We start from the raw sequence: 17,243 nt of genomic DNA on the forward strand, positions 1-17,243 counted from the left end.
GGAGTGAGGACTGAACATATGCACATGAGTTGACGGAGCTTCACAATGGGGGCGTGCGTCCGAGAATTAATTGACCGATCGATTAAAGGCTAGGGCTGCAGCATCCAACGTACCAGCCCATTTGAAGCCCCAAAAGGGCTGCCCTGTCCTGTGGCTAGTGGGGATGAAAATGAAACCGAAAATTTTCGACCCTTCTAAAGAAAAACGAAAACAGATTTTTGAAAAATAGAAATGGAAACAAAATTAGCGAAAATAGAAACGGAAAGGGAACACCATTCTCGGCTAAAAATACACGGAAACGGAATTTCGATTTACCCTAATTTAATTTTTTGTTTTAGGTTTGATGTTCATTTCCCAATCTCTTAGGCCCATTAAATCACTTCCAGGGCTATTTTTCAAAATCCCTGCATTCGAGAAGGTTTTTACGGTTCGAGCTTTCCCCTTTTTTCTTAGTAAACCAAACATCGTGTTAGAATTAGCGGATAAGTTTGTTGGTTTGAATGCTTGAGTTTTTTTATTACATAATTCAAAGGTTATCTTTGTTCCGGCAAACATCCGCATTACTCCATCTCTGCATCGTATTCGGTCCATATCTATTTATGAAAACATATGCTTCTGTTTTTGTTTTGTGAATTTCTATATTTGTTGTTTGCTTCCGTAAAAAATATATGAAAACAAATGTAAACCACTCGGTTTTGTCCCTTTTTCGCTTCGTTTTCATCCCTAGCCGCCATTACTCCTATTAGAGCAACCCGCTACTGAAATTGCCATCTGCAGATGACGGAGTATCTATCCCTTTCTTTGCCTAAAGAAAACAAAAACTTCCCTGTTTTAATAAATTCTACCCTCTTTTCAGCTGACTAAGGGCATGTACACTGAATATAAGAGGGTATTTTATTATTATTCCATGTCATTCAGAGTAGTACAATGGATCATCTCTAAAGTTATCTCTAGCAATTATTGTTAGCATGCTCTAAAAAACATGGATCGTTAAAATTAACAGTAAAACCCTCCATTAAGAGAAGACACCTCATACAATGAAGAAAATGTATCATCTTAACTCACTAATGCGAATTTCTCATTCCCATCTCTCTCTCTTCTAATTCAACAATTATCTTACGTATCATTGCTATACATGCCCTGAACACTGACGCCTACAAAAACTGACTGAGCATTGTACTAGTACTACTCTGCAAATTGGAGATTCTGTGTTTGTCCATGGATACGTGAGTTCTGGAAAGGTGCACTCATTCTAATTTCTATATGTAATATCTGAAAATAAACTATTAAAAAATAGTAAGATGGAAATACTGTTGTTTGACTTGTAATCATGAATAATATAGATATACTTTTTGAAGAACCACAGAAAGGGCACGGTGTTCCTGCATTCCAATAAGCAAAAAAAGGGAAATGATCGAATTTATAAGAAAAACTAGGATGAAAACCGTACATAAACAGTGATACTTTAAGTGAACGATGGAATCGGGAACCATATGCAGATTACTCACAACCCCAAAAACCAATGCAGCAACAACACAACATCGATGATGGTGAGTTGACCCCAACAAAAACAACAAACTACGACTAGCAACCACGCTATCACCAAAACACAACACAACAAAATTAACACAACAATACCTAATGGCGGCATTCACAACACATACACAACACTAATGGCGGCAACTACAAGTGCAACTCAGCCACAACTTTTCCCTTACTGCCATGTCGTTTCTTCACCATGGCCACATTCTTCGCAAGCGCATCAATGGCTTTGATCAATGTCGCCGCAAATGGCCTCTCAAACAACTTGGCAAGTGCATCTGACGGGTCTCGCCACAATGCCTTCACTTCTCTTCAATGTCTTCTTCACTTCTGTTGTATCGCTGTCTATTTCTGAAGGGACATACTACAAACTGCTTCTTACTAGCAGCTACGTTGCATTGTGCTTCCAGCTAACTTCAAAAGCAGTTGCTTGGATACGAAAAGAAACCAAGACAAGACAGCTTGTCTTTATAGGAATATCCCTCAACTTCATCCATCTTCTTGACTCTTCTGAAACTTCTATACAAAACAAATCTCCAAACGCGCAGTTTCTCCTTTCTTTCAGTATAATTCCAATGTATCCCGAGTCATCCTGACGGGGATCGCAGATGCAATAGTGAAGGGACGGCAGAGAAGTCCGCAGGTTTCTCTGCTAGGATACAACAAACCTATGTCATCGTTGTCTTTTGCACTGGCCTCGAGTAATCCTAGGTGGGCCATTAACATGGTACTACAGAACAATAATCTGCAGATTAATGGAACAAGCATTTCATGTCTGAAATTCACAGTTTGGGACCTCGTCATCATGCACTGCATCACCGCAAAGTCAATTTTGGGTTCGAACGTTCACGTTAGTTTCAGACTTTTAGACAGCTGACAGCCGCAATTCACCAGCAAGCGGTTTTATCTCTACGGGCTCTCACCTGAGACGACTGTCACTTGAAGAGGAATTGAAAAAGAAAAGGAATTCTATGTCCCCCCTGTGTCAATCAAACAGAGGTTCATCGATCGATCACCAATTCAGCACGCACGGGCTGCTACGAAGAGCATATCAACGGCGTGTAGGGCCTCCAGCAGATCCGGTCGAGAACGACGACGAGAGCCATGATCACCGCACAGTCGACGTCCGGCTGCACCACGAGGCTGAACACGTCGTCGCCGAGCGTCAGGGGCGCCTTGCCAGGCCCGGCCTTCTTCCTGGCGATCCTCGCCACCTCCTGGCCGTCGACGCCCCTGCGGATCTTGCAGCTCCTCCTCCGGAAGCAGCCCTCGATCCAGAAGCTGGGGGCCTGGGGGCCGGGAGGAGGAGCAGGGTCTGATGCTGGTGACGTGGTGGTGGTGGTGGCGGTGGTGGAGCAGGCTGGTGAAGACATGTACACTTCTGCTTCGCGGTTGCCCTGCAGGACCGAGCATTTCCTCATGGAGAAGAGCTGCTGCGATCTTGCCCGCTTTGCCTGGCCTTCTTCTGGCACTTTGTAGCAGTTCCATTGGTCGTGCATGCTGATGATCTGTTGCAGCAAAACAAAACAAAACGATGTCAGCTGTCACTCCAGATACTTTTCCTGGATTCATTTTGTTTTCTAAGGAACCCCTCTCTGAAATGAGAAAGGAAATGGCCAAATGGGTAGAAACAAACATTCTTATTTCGTCAGATTTAGCGCCTTCAATGTTGGTAAAATCACTGCTGTAACATTACAAGCTATTGGCAAGAAGGTGCAGGCTGGAAACAAAATTCGATTGTTTCTCCCCATTTTCAGATGTGTTGTCCAAGAGGCACAGATACATCGAACATGAAGTCGAAACTGAGACGGCCTGCATCCTAAACAACTATTCGATGCACTACGGCCTCGTAGTCGTGGGCGCAATTCCACGAACACCTTGTAAGCATTCCATCAGACAAGCTTCAGTCAATCTAAATCATTCAAACCCCTAGGTGGCTAAACCCCCCGGACCAAAAAAATCGTACGGTGGTGTTAACGTTGAGTGGATCGGGTCCTGACCTGCGGCCTGAGGGAGAGGAGCGGCGCGCCGTGGCCGTCCATGAGGGTGAGCTCGCCGGCAAAGATCTTCCTGCGGCGGGAGTAGTTGTCGACGCGGAAGGCGAGCGCGCCCCCGGCGTCGTAGACGGAGAAGCCGTCCGTGCCCTGGAACCCCATGCTGGACCGCATCCACACCGTGTAGCACGCCGCCGCCGACGCCGAGTCCGCCGACTCCGCGGCGCCGCCGGGGGCGTCTCGCAGCAGGAGGCGCCGCCTCGAGGCCTCCGCGTTGGGGTGTATCCGGCTCATGATCCTCGGTCGGTGGCTGGACGTCGATGCGATCGAGATGCGGGCCGGCCGCGGGGGTTTATATACGCTATTCGCTGGATCAGCAGAGCGGCGGTGGAATGGAACGTGGCTCGGTGTGTCCGACGTTGCCTTGTGACATGTGAGGGCTGCGTGACGTGGCGTCCCGCCTTTCTGAGTGTGTGTGTTGGGCGCATGCGTCGGAAGATTCTGGAAGCCCCAGTATACTGGTGTAACCCTAGGCTTAGGCTAGGCTAGGCTTAGCTTGGGCAAGAGGGAGAGAACCTTCTATGAATGTGCCGAGAGAGTGGCTCTCCATCCACCGTGGATCGCACATTATCGCCTGTCGGCTGAACATCTGATGTGGACTATGAAAATGGGGGTACATGCAAGAATTGGTTCAGTGGTTCCTTCATTATGATAGCATGGATGTCGACTCTAAACTCTCAAATACTCCCTTCGTTCAGCGTTTTAGCTTTATTGTAAAATCATTTATTTTTGTTTGTATCTAGTTTATTTTTAGTGTGTAGATTCACTCATCTTGCTTTGTATCTAGTCCACTTTAAAATATCTTAAGTATCTTATATTAGTGAACGGAGGGAGTAGATCCGTTAGGGCATGCGCAATTGTATACAAGGCACATCTTTCTTAGCCATTCACAACATCTAGAGAAGACAACGGATATGAGAGTTAGTTAAATTTTAGTATTCCCTTCGTATAAAAATAGGTGTCTCAGTTTATTCTAGATACGGACGTATCTATAGCTAAAGTGTGCCTACATATGTATCTAAACAAAACTAAGACATCTATTTTTTAGATAGATGTACTAAGATATTATATTGCTAAGGGATGAAGACAGATCATAGAATGGAGAAAATAGCCTTCTCTTATTATCATTTTTAAAGATCATTTCTTATCTAAGGCATGAAAACCTTCTCTTTTTTTCATTCTCTCTCCACGAGCTAAACTCAAATCCAACGTGGCAACTCTCTAAGAGAAGTCTATCATTGTCGCAATGTATGTGCCCTTATGTGATGATGTTGAGTCGCCGAGCGAAATACCATGATTGTCAAGTTCCCAATCCGAGCTATACCGGCCTAAGTCAGGGGGCGTTGCACGCTGAGTTGGAAAATCATTGATGGAAAAACATTTAGGGAAGTAGATGACCCCCCTCCCCCAACATTCACACTTTCCCTTTTTCCCCTACCCATAGTATGCTCTTCAATTACTCGGTAGATATGTTTACCCTGCAAAGGGGTCTCAGATTGGCACACCATCCCCAATTTTTCGGTTGCCCCTGCTCACAACCCAACCAATTGCCCTTGCAAGACTTCGGCCCAAGCTCTGCCGCTAGTTGGGTGGTTAGTCCAACCTAAACCCTATCCATGTCTCCATATACCCCAACTCCTCTGGCCTGATCTTTCTATTGATCCATCTCCTTCCAAAATGGGATGTGAATTTTTTAAACATTACCGAGTTTGAAATCCAAATTTCCTTTAAGAATATCGTTCATTATTTAACAACTAGTTTCCAATGGTTATGGGAAATCCTAGGCCCCTGTGAAAAAAGAACAATTCCAATTAGCAAATCATTGATCTGAATTAGATGTCCGTGGGCAGCCCAACAAGATTGGTTAGCTTGATCAACTCGACCTATTTTCGTGGTTTTGTGTAGCCTTGGGCTATTCGACATCAACATTGTGAAGGGGAGTTCAGATGTATGAGCATAATGTGGTATACCATTAGACAACTCATGCTTTAGCTCTAGATGGTCAAAGGTCTTAAAGCATCCACCTCTACATGGACGGAGCTAGCACTATAGTAGTGGTAAATATTGGCAAAACCTCTAACAATTATTGTTAATAATTAGATGATTAGAGTTGAACCCATAGTGTGAACAAAGATGATCCTCTATTTAGATATGTGGCTAGCTAGCTTCGTCCATGCACCTCTGTGTTAGACACGTTTGTATTTTTGCTTAAGATCAATGCATGCGAGCAGGACCATTTAGATATATATAAATTAACTACCTTTGCCAAGGTTTGTTTGGACGACCGTAGAATAGGAGAGGTGGTACAAAACAAGTTCCAGACAATGACTATGTTGGCTTCATGGCTGTATTTTCCCAAACATGGCCAGAAAAACTGCGACATCATCTTCCATATACCCCCTCCCAAGCTGTACCCCGTCGTCCTCTCTCGCTTGCCTGAACCCCTAGAGCATTATGCGGGTAGTCGGGTCCGATATCGGTGCGGGTTCTGAAAGTATGACAACATTGTGCATCACTCCATGCCACTATTTCAAGGCCGTGGGTCTGAAAGTATGACAAAATTATGTTGCAAAAAGAGGTGGAGTAATATATTTTCTCTGTGTCGGGTTGAATTGCATGCCCTTATGCATCTCATCATTTCCCCAAGCATGATTTTTTTCTAGGGACATATATATACTACTAGCTGGTTAATTATCAGTAATCACTGGGAGGAATAATTACCCGTGCAAGCAAAGCGTGAAAAGCCCAAGTTGCCGCGAACATAAAATAAAAATCTTGCTTCCTACCTTGGTGGGTGTGGCTGAAGTGGAGTTCCAGTTAGGTCACCACTGTCATCCATGCACGCGTAGCCTCGACGGATCGGTCGAGCTGTTGCATCACAAACAATGGGCGAAATTAAGCATGACTAGATCAGCCTCCTATATTTCTCCTACCTTGTACGGAAAAGTACGTCCTGACAAGGAACAACTTGTTTTGGATTACATAAGAAAGGTTATTCGGAGATCCTCCTCAACCTGCAGATTCTGACTTGACCACTAGCTGGGGCTAAACACCCACTGGGGCCTGGAATCCACTACATATATGCTACGCACGTAAGCAGAAAAGGATTATTCTCTCTCATTCTTCTTCTCGACAACAACCAGTCTACGCTATTTATGCAGCCTACATATGCATGCCATGTACTATATACATTTTATATGAAGAAGCTCTTGTGCAACTTGCATTAAGCTATAATGCGGAATAGCAAGAAAATATCATCCCCGTTTCCCATTAGTAAACAGGGGAGAAGGATTTGGAAGCTCCTCGTCTCAGATGTTTAGGACCGCCATATATATGATGTGAATTACTGCATTTTTTACATCGATCAATCATATATGTAAGAAAGTACATTGTCTGAAATTTGGACCAGCTTATATGATGGTCAAATGAAATGTAGAATCCATGTATGTTGTATGCATGGGTAAGGCAAAGAGAAATACAGAGAAGGTATCGATTGTGTGAGGACTTAATTAGGTCTAGGTGAGAAACTGAGAACAGCATCATCAGCTTGTGATCGCTTTCCCTAAATTATTAATACCAACTGGTTTCTAATGCCCCCACTGTTTAACTCACATGCCGGAATCAGGATGGCTAATGGCAAGCAGACAAGGCCCGCTGCGTCACTAATCACCCTGTACAGAAGAAACGACGCCGGATTTAGCTGACGCTACTGACAAGATTAGGTCGAGGAGGAAGAGGTTAACCAGCTATCTAGCAAGCCTTCTCTGACAAATCAGCTGCACGTCCTCTCGTGAAGTCGTGATGCTGCTGCTTTTGCAATGTGATCCTAATCATCACGTCCTTAAACATGATTAGTTTACTAGCGGGACAACAATTCATGGTGGGTTTGGTGCTCACCGCCTATGTCTCGGACCGATTAGGGGAGCTAATTAGATAGGTGCTGAAACGAGTGTTAAACTAATCATCTGCAAGTTGCAAATTCCAGTTACATCATGTGCTGCCTAGTTAATTGACCGCTCCTTTGTGGTGGAGAGAGACAGCATGATTAGTGCGACTGCAATGCACTGTATGTCGATTTAATTTTGGAAAAGAAATGCAGGCATGCAGTGTACTTGCAGGTTCGTTCGTGACAGCATGATGAGTGGTTTCCCAAATTTTGAACAAAACACAACAGGCCGCGATTGGTCGTTATGTTGGACTTAGTTTCAGTGGGCTAAACTTGATTTGTTTTGGCGTATGTGGGCTAAACTTGCTGAGAGACGCGTTCAGTTGAGGCCCGCTCTTCATCGTCAAATGTTCCCACTAGCTGGACTTGATTGCAACTGGACTGGCCAATAGCAAGACTCGACTACTGGCCATCCCTTTTGGGGCGGTCCTATATGCCGATCTGGTTTTCTTAAAGAAAAAGTATGCCGACCTGGTCGGTGTGTACGATCCACCACACATTCCAGGTTGGTATGTTGGGCCGGCCTAGTTTCATTTTTCCCGAATTCTAATTCTTGCCGGGGCACATTTTGGTGTTACGTGGTGCCCACCTTTTATACACGTCAGATCCTAATCGAGCGGCCTAGCGTAAGCGGTGCTACCATCCAAATAAAGACAGCTAGAACTCCTCGTTCTCAGTCAACATCTCCACCCCGACGAACCTAGCGAGGAAAAAATCCCGTACCCGCACCCTCATCCCAACAAAACCGAAACTGAGCGGAGAAATAGGGGAAGGATTCGGCGAACCGCACGGCGCGTCGGACCTCCGTTGGGCGCGCGAGATGGAGGCGGCGTTCGACGCCTACTTCCGCCGGCGGATCTCGACCGCGACGGTCGAATCAGCGGCCAGGTTTGGCTCTGCTTTCCGCCTAGACCGGCGGTGTCTTGGACGGCACCGGCAACGTCCGCCCGCCATGGCCGTGTGGCCGAGCACGGACTCGAGCCACACACGCAGCCCTGAGCCTCCTCTAGCTCCAAAATCCATTTCCCTGGCCGCGGAATGGCGCCGCCGCGGTTCGCCATCTCCGGCTACCACAACTCCCGCACCTCCCTAGCGTTTCCAATTCTACATTCAGAATATGGAGTATGTATTCTGCTAGTAGTAAATTTTGGAGCGGAGATGTATTTTTTTATATCTTTTTCTACATCTAGGATCTTTTTTTCTTCCTTTTTTCTACATCTAGAAATTTTGAAAATAGTATGTTTCTCCAGATCTGGATGCAATAACATTAGGTTCTTCCGAGATATAGATGTATTTTTTTTAATTTTTTTTACATCCACCCCAACTATCTTTTGTAGAAAAAGAAGGTGGTGGATACACATTTACTTTTCCGTCATTTTTGTCTGGATTTTGTAATTGGATTTTGTAATGCATCGATGCGGATGTATTTTTCCTCCACGGAAAAAGAACGATGCGGGAGACATGCAGTGTAGCATGGGAAAGAGAAGGCCCGGCGCGAGTGGAGTATTTTCTATTTTGGGAAAGTACAGGCTGTCGGATTACTCATTTTTCCATATTTAGGTGGGGCACTACCTAAGACTAAACAGTGCCTGGGCACTGTGTAGCAACAGGGTTTTCGTATTTTTCTTTTTTCATTTCTGCTGCTTATAATTTAATTTATTTTCTTTTTTAATCCGAACATTTCCTGAGAAGAAAAACAATTTAAGAATCTGAACATTTTATTAAAATTTTCCAAAATTCAAACATTTTTTGAGATTGAACATTTTTCAAATTTTGAATTTTTTTTTGTAGATTGAACATTTTTCGAAGATTGAACAATTTTTCATAATGAATTTTTTTCAAAATTTGAACATTTTTTTAGATTGAACATTCGAACACTTTTTGAGACAGAGAACATTTTTACAGTTAAACAATTTTCAAATTTGAAACTTCTAAAATTTGAAAATAAAATAAAATTTAAACTTTTTTGAATTTGGAAAAAGAAAACAAAACAGAAAAGGAAAATAAACAAAAAGGAAATACAAAAAGAAATAAAAAAGAAAGGAAAAGAATAAACAAAAAAACAAAAGAAATATAAAAATCGGAAATGGGTCGGGCCCTATACTCGACCAAGGTGTGCGGTGCTTGATAAGCACTAACCTGGTCAGTGTATAGGATTCCCCTCCCTTTTGGGGAACAAATCCTATGTGCCGACCCGTCAGCACTTGCATCGCGCTGCACACCTCTTAGCGCGGTGTGGGCTAGCCGAGGTAGGCACCAATTTATTTATTTTTATTTGTTTTTATTACTGTTTCATATCTTTTTTTATTTTTAGTTTATTTTCATTTTAATTCTAAACTTCGAAAAATGTATAAATTTTAACAAGTTTACATTGGAGAATGTTCAAATTTAATAAATGCAACAAATAAAAAATGTTCAAATTTAAAAATGTTAAGATTCTAACATAATGTAAATTTGGAAAATATTCAAATTTTAAAATAATTTACAATTTCTAATTTTAATTTAAAAAATCTCATATGCTGAAACCTATTCAATTTTTTAAAAAGGGTGAGATTTTAGAGTATAATTAAATTTTAAAAAATTGCTAAAATTTAGAAATATATTATATTAAATGTTTTCAAATTTAATATATGTTCACTTGTTTGAAATAATCCTTTTTTTAAAGAAAGAAACATAAGAAATAAAAAAGGAAAAAACAAATATCAAATAAAAAATGTTTTCTAAAATTCAATCATTTTTTAAAAAAGATAAGTCGATTTTTTTTAATATAAATATTGAAAATTAGAACATTTTTGTAACTTGAACATTTTTCGAGATTGTACATTTTTTAAAATTTATAAATTTATTAAATTTGAACTAGTTGAAATTTGCACATTTTAAAAAAAGAATAATTTAATTTTTTTCCAATAAAATAAGAGCATTTATCAAATTTGAACATTTTTAGAAATTTAAACATTTTTTAAATCTTAAAAGAAACAAAAAAAAAAAGAACGAGAATAGAAACAATAATAGAAAGAGATAAATAAAAAAATGTAAAATAAATCGGCCAACATCGAACTGGGCTAGCCATACCGCGCTCGGAGGTGTGCGACGTGGTACGCCCGACCTGGTCTCTGGATAGAAAAATCCCTATACAGCACATTGCGAACGGGCGATTTACACAAAAATAACCCAAAACTGAAAGAAAAGCACAGACTGACCCTCCGGCGAAACTATTTCACGGATCTAACCCTTTTGTGTGGCGCCCTGGCGCTGGCGCCACACACCCATCCGACGTGGCCCGTCGACGCTGAGCTGGTGACCCCGATCCGACGTGGCAGCACGAGTGGCGCCGCTCTCGCCGGCGCCACACTTTGAAAGTGTGGCGCCCCTGGCAAGGGCGCCACACATTCACTTAAGTTTGGGCCGCGCGCGCGCCCCCAGCCCGACCCTTCTTCTTTCTTTCTTTCTCTGTTCTTCTCCTCCCTCTCCCCCCAGCCCGGTTCTCTCTCTCCTCCCTCTCCCCCACCAAATCCACCACCAAATCGTCAGATCTGTCCGTGGAGATCGTTCCCCATCCATTTGTCAAGGTAATCTCCTGCAAATCTTCTCCATTCATCCACTAATTTCATAGATCGGGCTAGATTTGGACATGAACCCTTGACATGTTTTTTTTCTCTTGTGCACTCTATATTGTATTGTTTGTGTTGGAGATGGTAGCCTCATGTATGCATGTGTTTGAACCATAGATTTGTAGAAATCTACATATGAAATTTCACATGTATGTGTATGAACTCTATGTATGTATGTGTATGTATGTGTATGAACCCACATGTATGCCTAGTATTTGTGATGGAGTAACTCATATTTGTTAGTGGAATGGATCGTAATATGGTTCAAAAATGTAAACATGTAGGATGGCCGGTCCCGGTGGACGGGGAAGGGGCCGCCGCGGTCTCGGGCGCCCCGGGCCGGGGAAGGGGCCGCCGCGGTGGAGCAAGCAAGGGCCCCACGGTCACCGTCACCCGCATCCTCCTCGTCTTCGCATGAGGAACGCCGCTTCGAGTTCCTCCTCCGCATCGACGACGACCCACTCGGCATCAAGAGGCTACCGAGACAAGTTCGCCGAGTTCGTCGACGGCGTCGAGCCGGCGCACTTGCAGCTACGGGAGGCTAGGCTGCAACCTCGCCGCCGGCCCGTGGAGGTCCTGCTCGACGGGCAGGGCAAGATGTACCTGCACACGGGGTGGGACAAGTTCGCCCGTGACCTCCACCTCGAGCCCGGCTGCCAGCTCACCTTCCTGTACGAGGGGGACGGCGAGATGATCATCAAGGTGTTCGACGACACCGCCTGCCGTGTGCACTACCCCCACACCGGCGAATCCGGCTCGGACACCGATAGTTAGAACTTAAAGTGTTGTCAACTCTATCTTCGTTGCTTCGTGTTGTTTGAATTCTATCTTAAATTGTATGAAACTATGTGCTACGATGTTAGGTATGATGATGTTATGTCCATGATGTGTGTACGAAATGGCTATTGATATGATGTGTGTATGACATAGCTTTTGACATGATGGCAGTTTTGTTGGAATATGGTAGGATTTTTCATGGTTTTAACACAAGTCAATGTGTGGCGCCCTTCACACTGGCGCCACACTGCACGCATGTGGCGCCCCTTCCATCGGCGCCACACATGCATGTCTAATTGCCCAAGAAGTAAACTTTTGCCACCATCAACCACGGCTCCATCCGCAAGACTAACATCACGGAACAATGGTACCCGGATATCCCGTCCGGTTACCTTCTTGAAGATCTCGGCTCTTTCGGCTTCCTTAGCCGTGAAGCCATCCTCGTCAACCTCCTCTTCGGGTCCATCATCATCCGAGTCCGACGCATAGCATCGGGAATAAGGAATGGAGTGGTCCATCTCCTCTTGCGTCCAATATTTATCCAAATCACCGATATTGTTGCAATTCATCTCGAAACCATCATCACCATCGTCATGCTCATCATACTCATTATCCAACGGAGGTTGTTGGGCAATGGGAGATTGGACAATGGGAGATTGGGTGGCCTCTTCTTGGCTCATGGGTGGAGGAGTCCTCTCTCGAACGGGGGAGGAGGGCCGGTTAAGGTCAAGCTCGATACGAGCCTCAACCGTCTTGGTTGCAAACAACTCCAAAGCCTTATCTTGTGACCCGGCCACCGTCTCCTTGTAAATGGACCAACGTTGCTCGGAGTTGATACGCATTATCTTCCAACGGGTGTGCATTCCAAACCCCACATTATGCCTTCCCTCTAGCTCAATACCATCATTTGGCTCATTCCAATTCAACTCAACCCTAACTTGTGCTACCACCTCCGCAAAGCTAGGGCTAACGTCAAACACCAAGTCAACCTCTTCCGGGTCCGGCTCTATGTTTCCCTTCAAGAAAGCATCCTTCTCCACATGATGAACATGAACAATTCTTTCCATCCCCCTAGCATAATGGGAACACATACACACATGTGTTCATTAGTTACCATAATCAACATAATCTACCCATACAAACTAGCACACTACCATTTCTTCTACTTCAACAACCCTAACATCCAACCAAATCCATCTCCACCCTCAAATCAACCAAATCCACATCTAGGGTTTCACATATAGATTGGAGCAAATACACAAAATCAATGGATGAAAAGAGGGAAACGAGAGGAGATTACCTCAAGCAACGAGTTGGGAACGATCTCCACGGACGGATCCGACGATTTGGTGGTTGATTTGGTGGGGGGAGAGAGGGGAGAGAGAAAACCGGGCGCCTTTGGAGGAGAGAAGAAGAACGAGAGAAAGAAAGAAAGAAGAAGGGTCGGGCTGGGGGCGCGCGCGGCCCAAACTTAAGTGAATGTGTGGCGCCCTTGCCAGGGGCGCCACACTTTCAAAGTGTGGCGCCGGCGAGAGCGGCGCCACTCGTGCTGCCACGTCGGATCGGGGTCACCGGCTCGGCGTCGACGGGCCACGTCGGATGGGTGTGTGGCGCCGGCGCCGGGGCGCCACATGGGCATGTGTGGCGCCCTTGAGAGGGGCGCCACACAAAAGGGTTAGATCCGTGAAATAGTTTCGCCGGAGGGTCAGTCTGTGCTTTTCTTTCAGTTTTGGGTTATTTTTGTGTAAATCGCCTTGCGAACGGAACCCGTGCCTCACATTGAGGCACATGTGTTGGGCCGGCCCGCACTGCCTTTTTTCTCTTTCATCTTTCGTCTTTTTTCATTTTCTATTTCTTTTATGTTTCTTCTTGATAGTTTTAAAATCTGAAATTTATTAAAAATGAATATATTTTGCATCTGAATATGTTTCAGAAATACAATAAATTTTAAATTTGATTTTTTGAATTTTTCATGTACATTTCTAAAAAAGTTGAATTAGAACATTTTTTGATATTTTCATATTTTTAGAATTGGAAATTTTTTTAGATCTAAATTATAGTAAAAATGAAAAACCGGGCGAAAGAATGAAAACCAAACAAAAAGCAAAAGCTGAACAAGAAAGGCAAACATGAAAATTGGCCTAGCCTAAAACGAAGAAGGGATGTGCGGCGTTGGGTACCTGCTGACCTAGTCGGCATATAGGAATTAACGTCTCGCTACCGGGATTGACGTGTCGCATGGTCATTTTGTCCAGAATAATCATCGTAGAGTGTGATTCTCCACATCTGAACCATCTATATTCGGGTTTGAGATATTTTTGGGTTAAGTGATATACTCCTTTCAGTTTTTATATAATGCCACTATCGAAAATATATTTTGCATCGATCTATATAAGACCACAATAACACTAATCGAGAAATTTGAGTACATTTGTACCTCGTAAGATGGTGCTCATTTTTGCAAACATTGCATGTTGTCATAGAGAAATAACACCACACGCAACAGGTTTAATTAGCCCGAAACACGAGAGAATTTTCACATAATTAGCTGTGATATTTATTAGTTGCATGTGTTATACCAGAAATATGAATCTATGTTGGGCAAAAAAGTTCCATGCTCCTCATTGCACATGTTCAGGGACACCATATGGGTGTGAATTAGTGCAAGCATGCAAGAATAATGTTAACATCTACTATCAATCAGTCATGTGTGTACATTCATTGTGCATTATGTCCAAGATAGAGATGCTATGTTCTAGGGATTTTCAGCTGATTCAGAATGTCGCGTCGCTATGCATGAACAGAATGGTGAATTGGTGCAAACACCAATGACCACTGGTAGAAAAATGGCCTTTAGTCGCGGTTCGCAACTGCCATTAGTCGCGGTTGCACAACCGCGACCAATTAAGCGCGACTAAAGACCCCCCTTTAGTCGCGATTGATTACGAACCGCGACTAAAGGTCCGTCCACGTGGACGGCTAGCGTGCGCCTGGGCGAAGGACCTTTAGTCGCGGTTGGTGTCCCCAACCGGGACTAAATGCTATTTCGTTAAATTTTTTTTAATTCATTTGGGTTTCTAATTTTTTTTCACTCCGTTTGTTTTTCTATTTTTTTTCAGAATTTCTATTATTTCAGTTATTTGCATAGCTTAGTCTCTATCTCTAACTACACTTATCTCTAGTCAAATTACTTACTCGTGGTCAAACTTTCCGCTCGGTCACCCATCCTCCCACAACTCCACCTCTAGCACGCTTAACTTCCGAGTTCCATTCCGTCCCGCATCCAAGTGCTACGCGCACATGTATGTGATACTAGTATCATATCAATCCTATTAACATGTTGGTCGATGTCACATTTTTTTATTGTTTGAATTTCAAATAATTTTTTTCATAAACAAAAATAATGATGTAATAATAATCGTGAATAAATAAATAAACATTAATTTTTTAATTTTTATTATTTTAATTTTTTTTTAATTTTTTAACTATTTTTTCCCAAACCTAAAACCTAAAAATTTGAAAATCTAAAAATTTGGTAAAAGTAATAGTAATCTTTATGCTGGATGCAATTATTAAATTTATTTTTTTGAAAAATTTAAAAAATATAAAATCCATAATTTATAGCAAAAACTAAAATCTTCCTGCTTTCGTATTTTCATTTGGAATTTTGAGAATCTAAAAATTGGCTAACCGGGTAAACTTTGCAAAAAAAAGTGAAAATTCGAATTTCTTAATTTCTCCGAATAGTAGGTTGCATAACATACAAGAATCTGAAAACAATTTTTTTTCTGAATTTTCTATCATTTTCTTTTGTATTTTACAAACCAAAAAAAGGCGATCCAGGGGGGGGGGGGTGTGTGCAGGGTGCGTGGGAGTAAAAAAACTCGGAAAAACCTTTAGTCGCGGTTGGGGATACCAACCGGGACTAAAGGGGTACCTTTAGTCGCGGTTGGTGTCCCCAACCGCGACTAAAGGTTTTCCGCCGGCCGCATCCCTCCATCGCCCTTTAGTCGCGGTTGGTGGGCACCCTTTCGTCTCGGATGGAGCATTAGTCGCGGGTTGCCCCCGAACCGCGACTAAAGCCCCCTTTAGTCGCGGTTCGAATATTTCCGGGACTAATGGGGGTGGACGGAAGCCTCTTTTTCTACTAGTGGACGTTGGAGCTTCAATGATGATAATCGTCACTGGGGCTTGTGGTATTGCTAACTTGTTCTTTTGTTTTGCCTAACTTTATAGATTTGTTGTTAGCCTTTTTTCGTTATCGTGCTTTCTTTTGTCGTGGATAATAGCAGTCCCCTATGGTTTCCCGAACTCTCTCTAGAGTTAGGCTGTAGCCCCATCGCATCCCTTGCCATTCGCCGTGCACGGCACGCCGGCGGTGGTGGCCACCTTCAGACCTCATTCGTGCATCTGATGGAAAGAGGAGCTAACGTTGGGATCGATGCTTGGTGTTTGTATCCCTATTAAAGAGTTGATTGACGGGCACATCGCACGCAGCACTTGTCCAACTCTCGATCGATCGTCTCCCTTCCCTGTCCGCTTTCCTATCATCAGGCCATCACATTCAGCTCCCACCATTGGCGCGCGCGCGCGTGCGTGATTCCCCCGGCGCGCGGGCGCCCTCGGCCGGACACGCGCGCGACGTGCCGGAGATGCCGGCCCGGCCCGACCACCGTACGTGGCGCGCCAATCTCCCTCGCCTCGAGCATCGCATCGCAACCCAGACCACTTCTGCTCACCAATGTTCCTTCATGCATATTGCAGTTCAAGACAACGAACTGTCCTTTTAAAAGAAAGATGCCTATGGCTGTCAGACAACGCTACCTCCTGATGATCTCGAGTTTCAGACTTACTTTGATCTCATACGTGCTGCTGCTTTGTCGTGTCGGCTCTGTCTCTGACAGATGTATCTTTGTTTCAGTATTCTTAGGGCATGTACATTGGTTTAGACGGATGCTGTCTGTAGTACTACTCCATGTCATCTATAGACAATGATACAGACAGTGTATACAATAGATACTGTACGTAAGTTATCTATTTTTAGTCATAGCTATATGTGAGTATAAATTATAGACACCCTTCATACAAAAGTAAAAATGGTGTCTGTAAGCTGTCTGTAAGAAGCCTACAGACTGTCTGTAACTCCTCATTCTCTTTCCTCCACATCACCAAAATCACATATAACTACCTCTTACAGACAGCTGAGTCAGGGCATGTACAATGGTGATGACTCAGCTGTCTGTAAGGGGTAGTTATAGGTAATTTTGGTGATGTGGAGGAAAGAGAATGAGGAGAGAGAGGAGGACTGTGCTG

At 43.6% G+C, this 17,243-nt stretch overlaps 1 protein-coding gene across 1 annotated transcript; it reads right to left on the minus strand.

Moving 5' to 3' along the window:
• Nucleotides 1–2,579: 2,579 nt before the first annotated feature.
• LOC124656338 (protein LURP-one-related 8-like) lies at nt 2,580–3,830 on the minus strand. Its single transcript, XM_047195100.1, has 2 exons — nt 3,543–3,830; nt 2,580–3,050 (listed from the first exon to the last, which is right to left on the minus strand). The coding sequence occupies exons 1-2, from the start codon at nt 3,828–3,830 to the stop codon at nt 2,580–2,582; spliced, it is 759 nt and encodes a 252-aa protein (XP_047051056.1).
• Between the last annotated feature and the right edge of the window lie 13,413 nt (nt 3,831–17,243).

The sequence above is a fragment of the Lolium rigidum genome, chromosome 5, assembly GCF_022539505.1.
Source record: "Lolium rigidum isolate FL_2022 chromosome 5, APGP_CSIRO_Lrig_0.1, whole genome shotgun sequence".
Classification (NCBI taxonomy): domain Eukaryota; kingdom Viridiplantae; phylum Streptophyta; class Magnoliopsida; order Poales; family Poaceae; genus Lolium; species Lolium rigidum.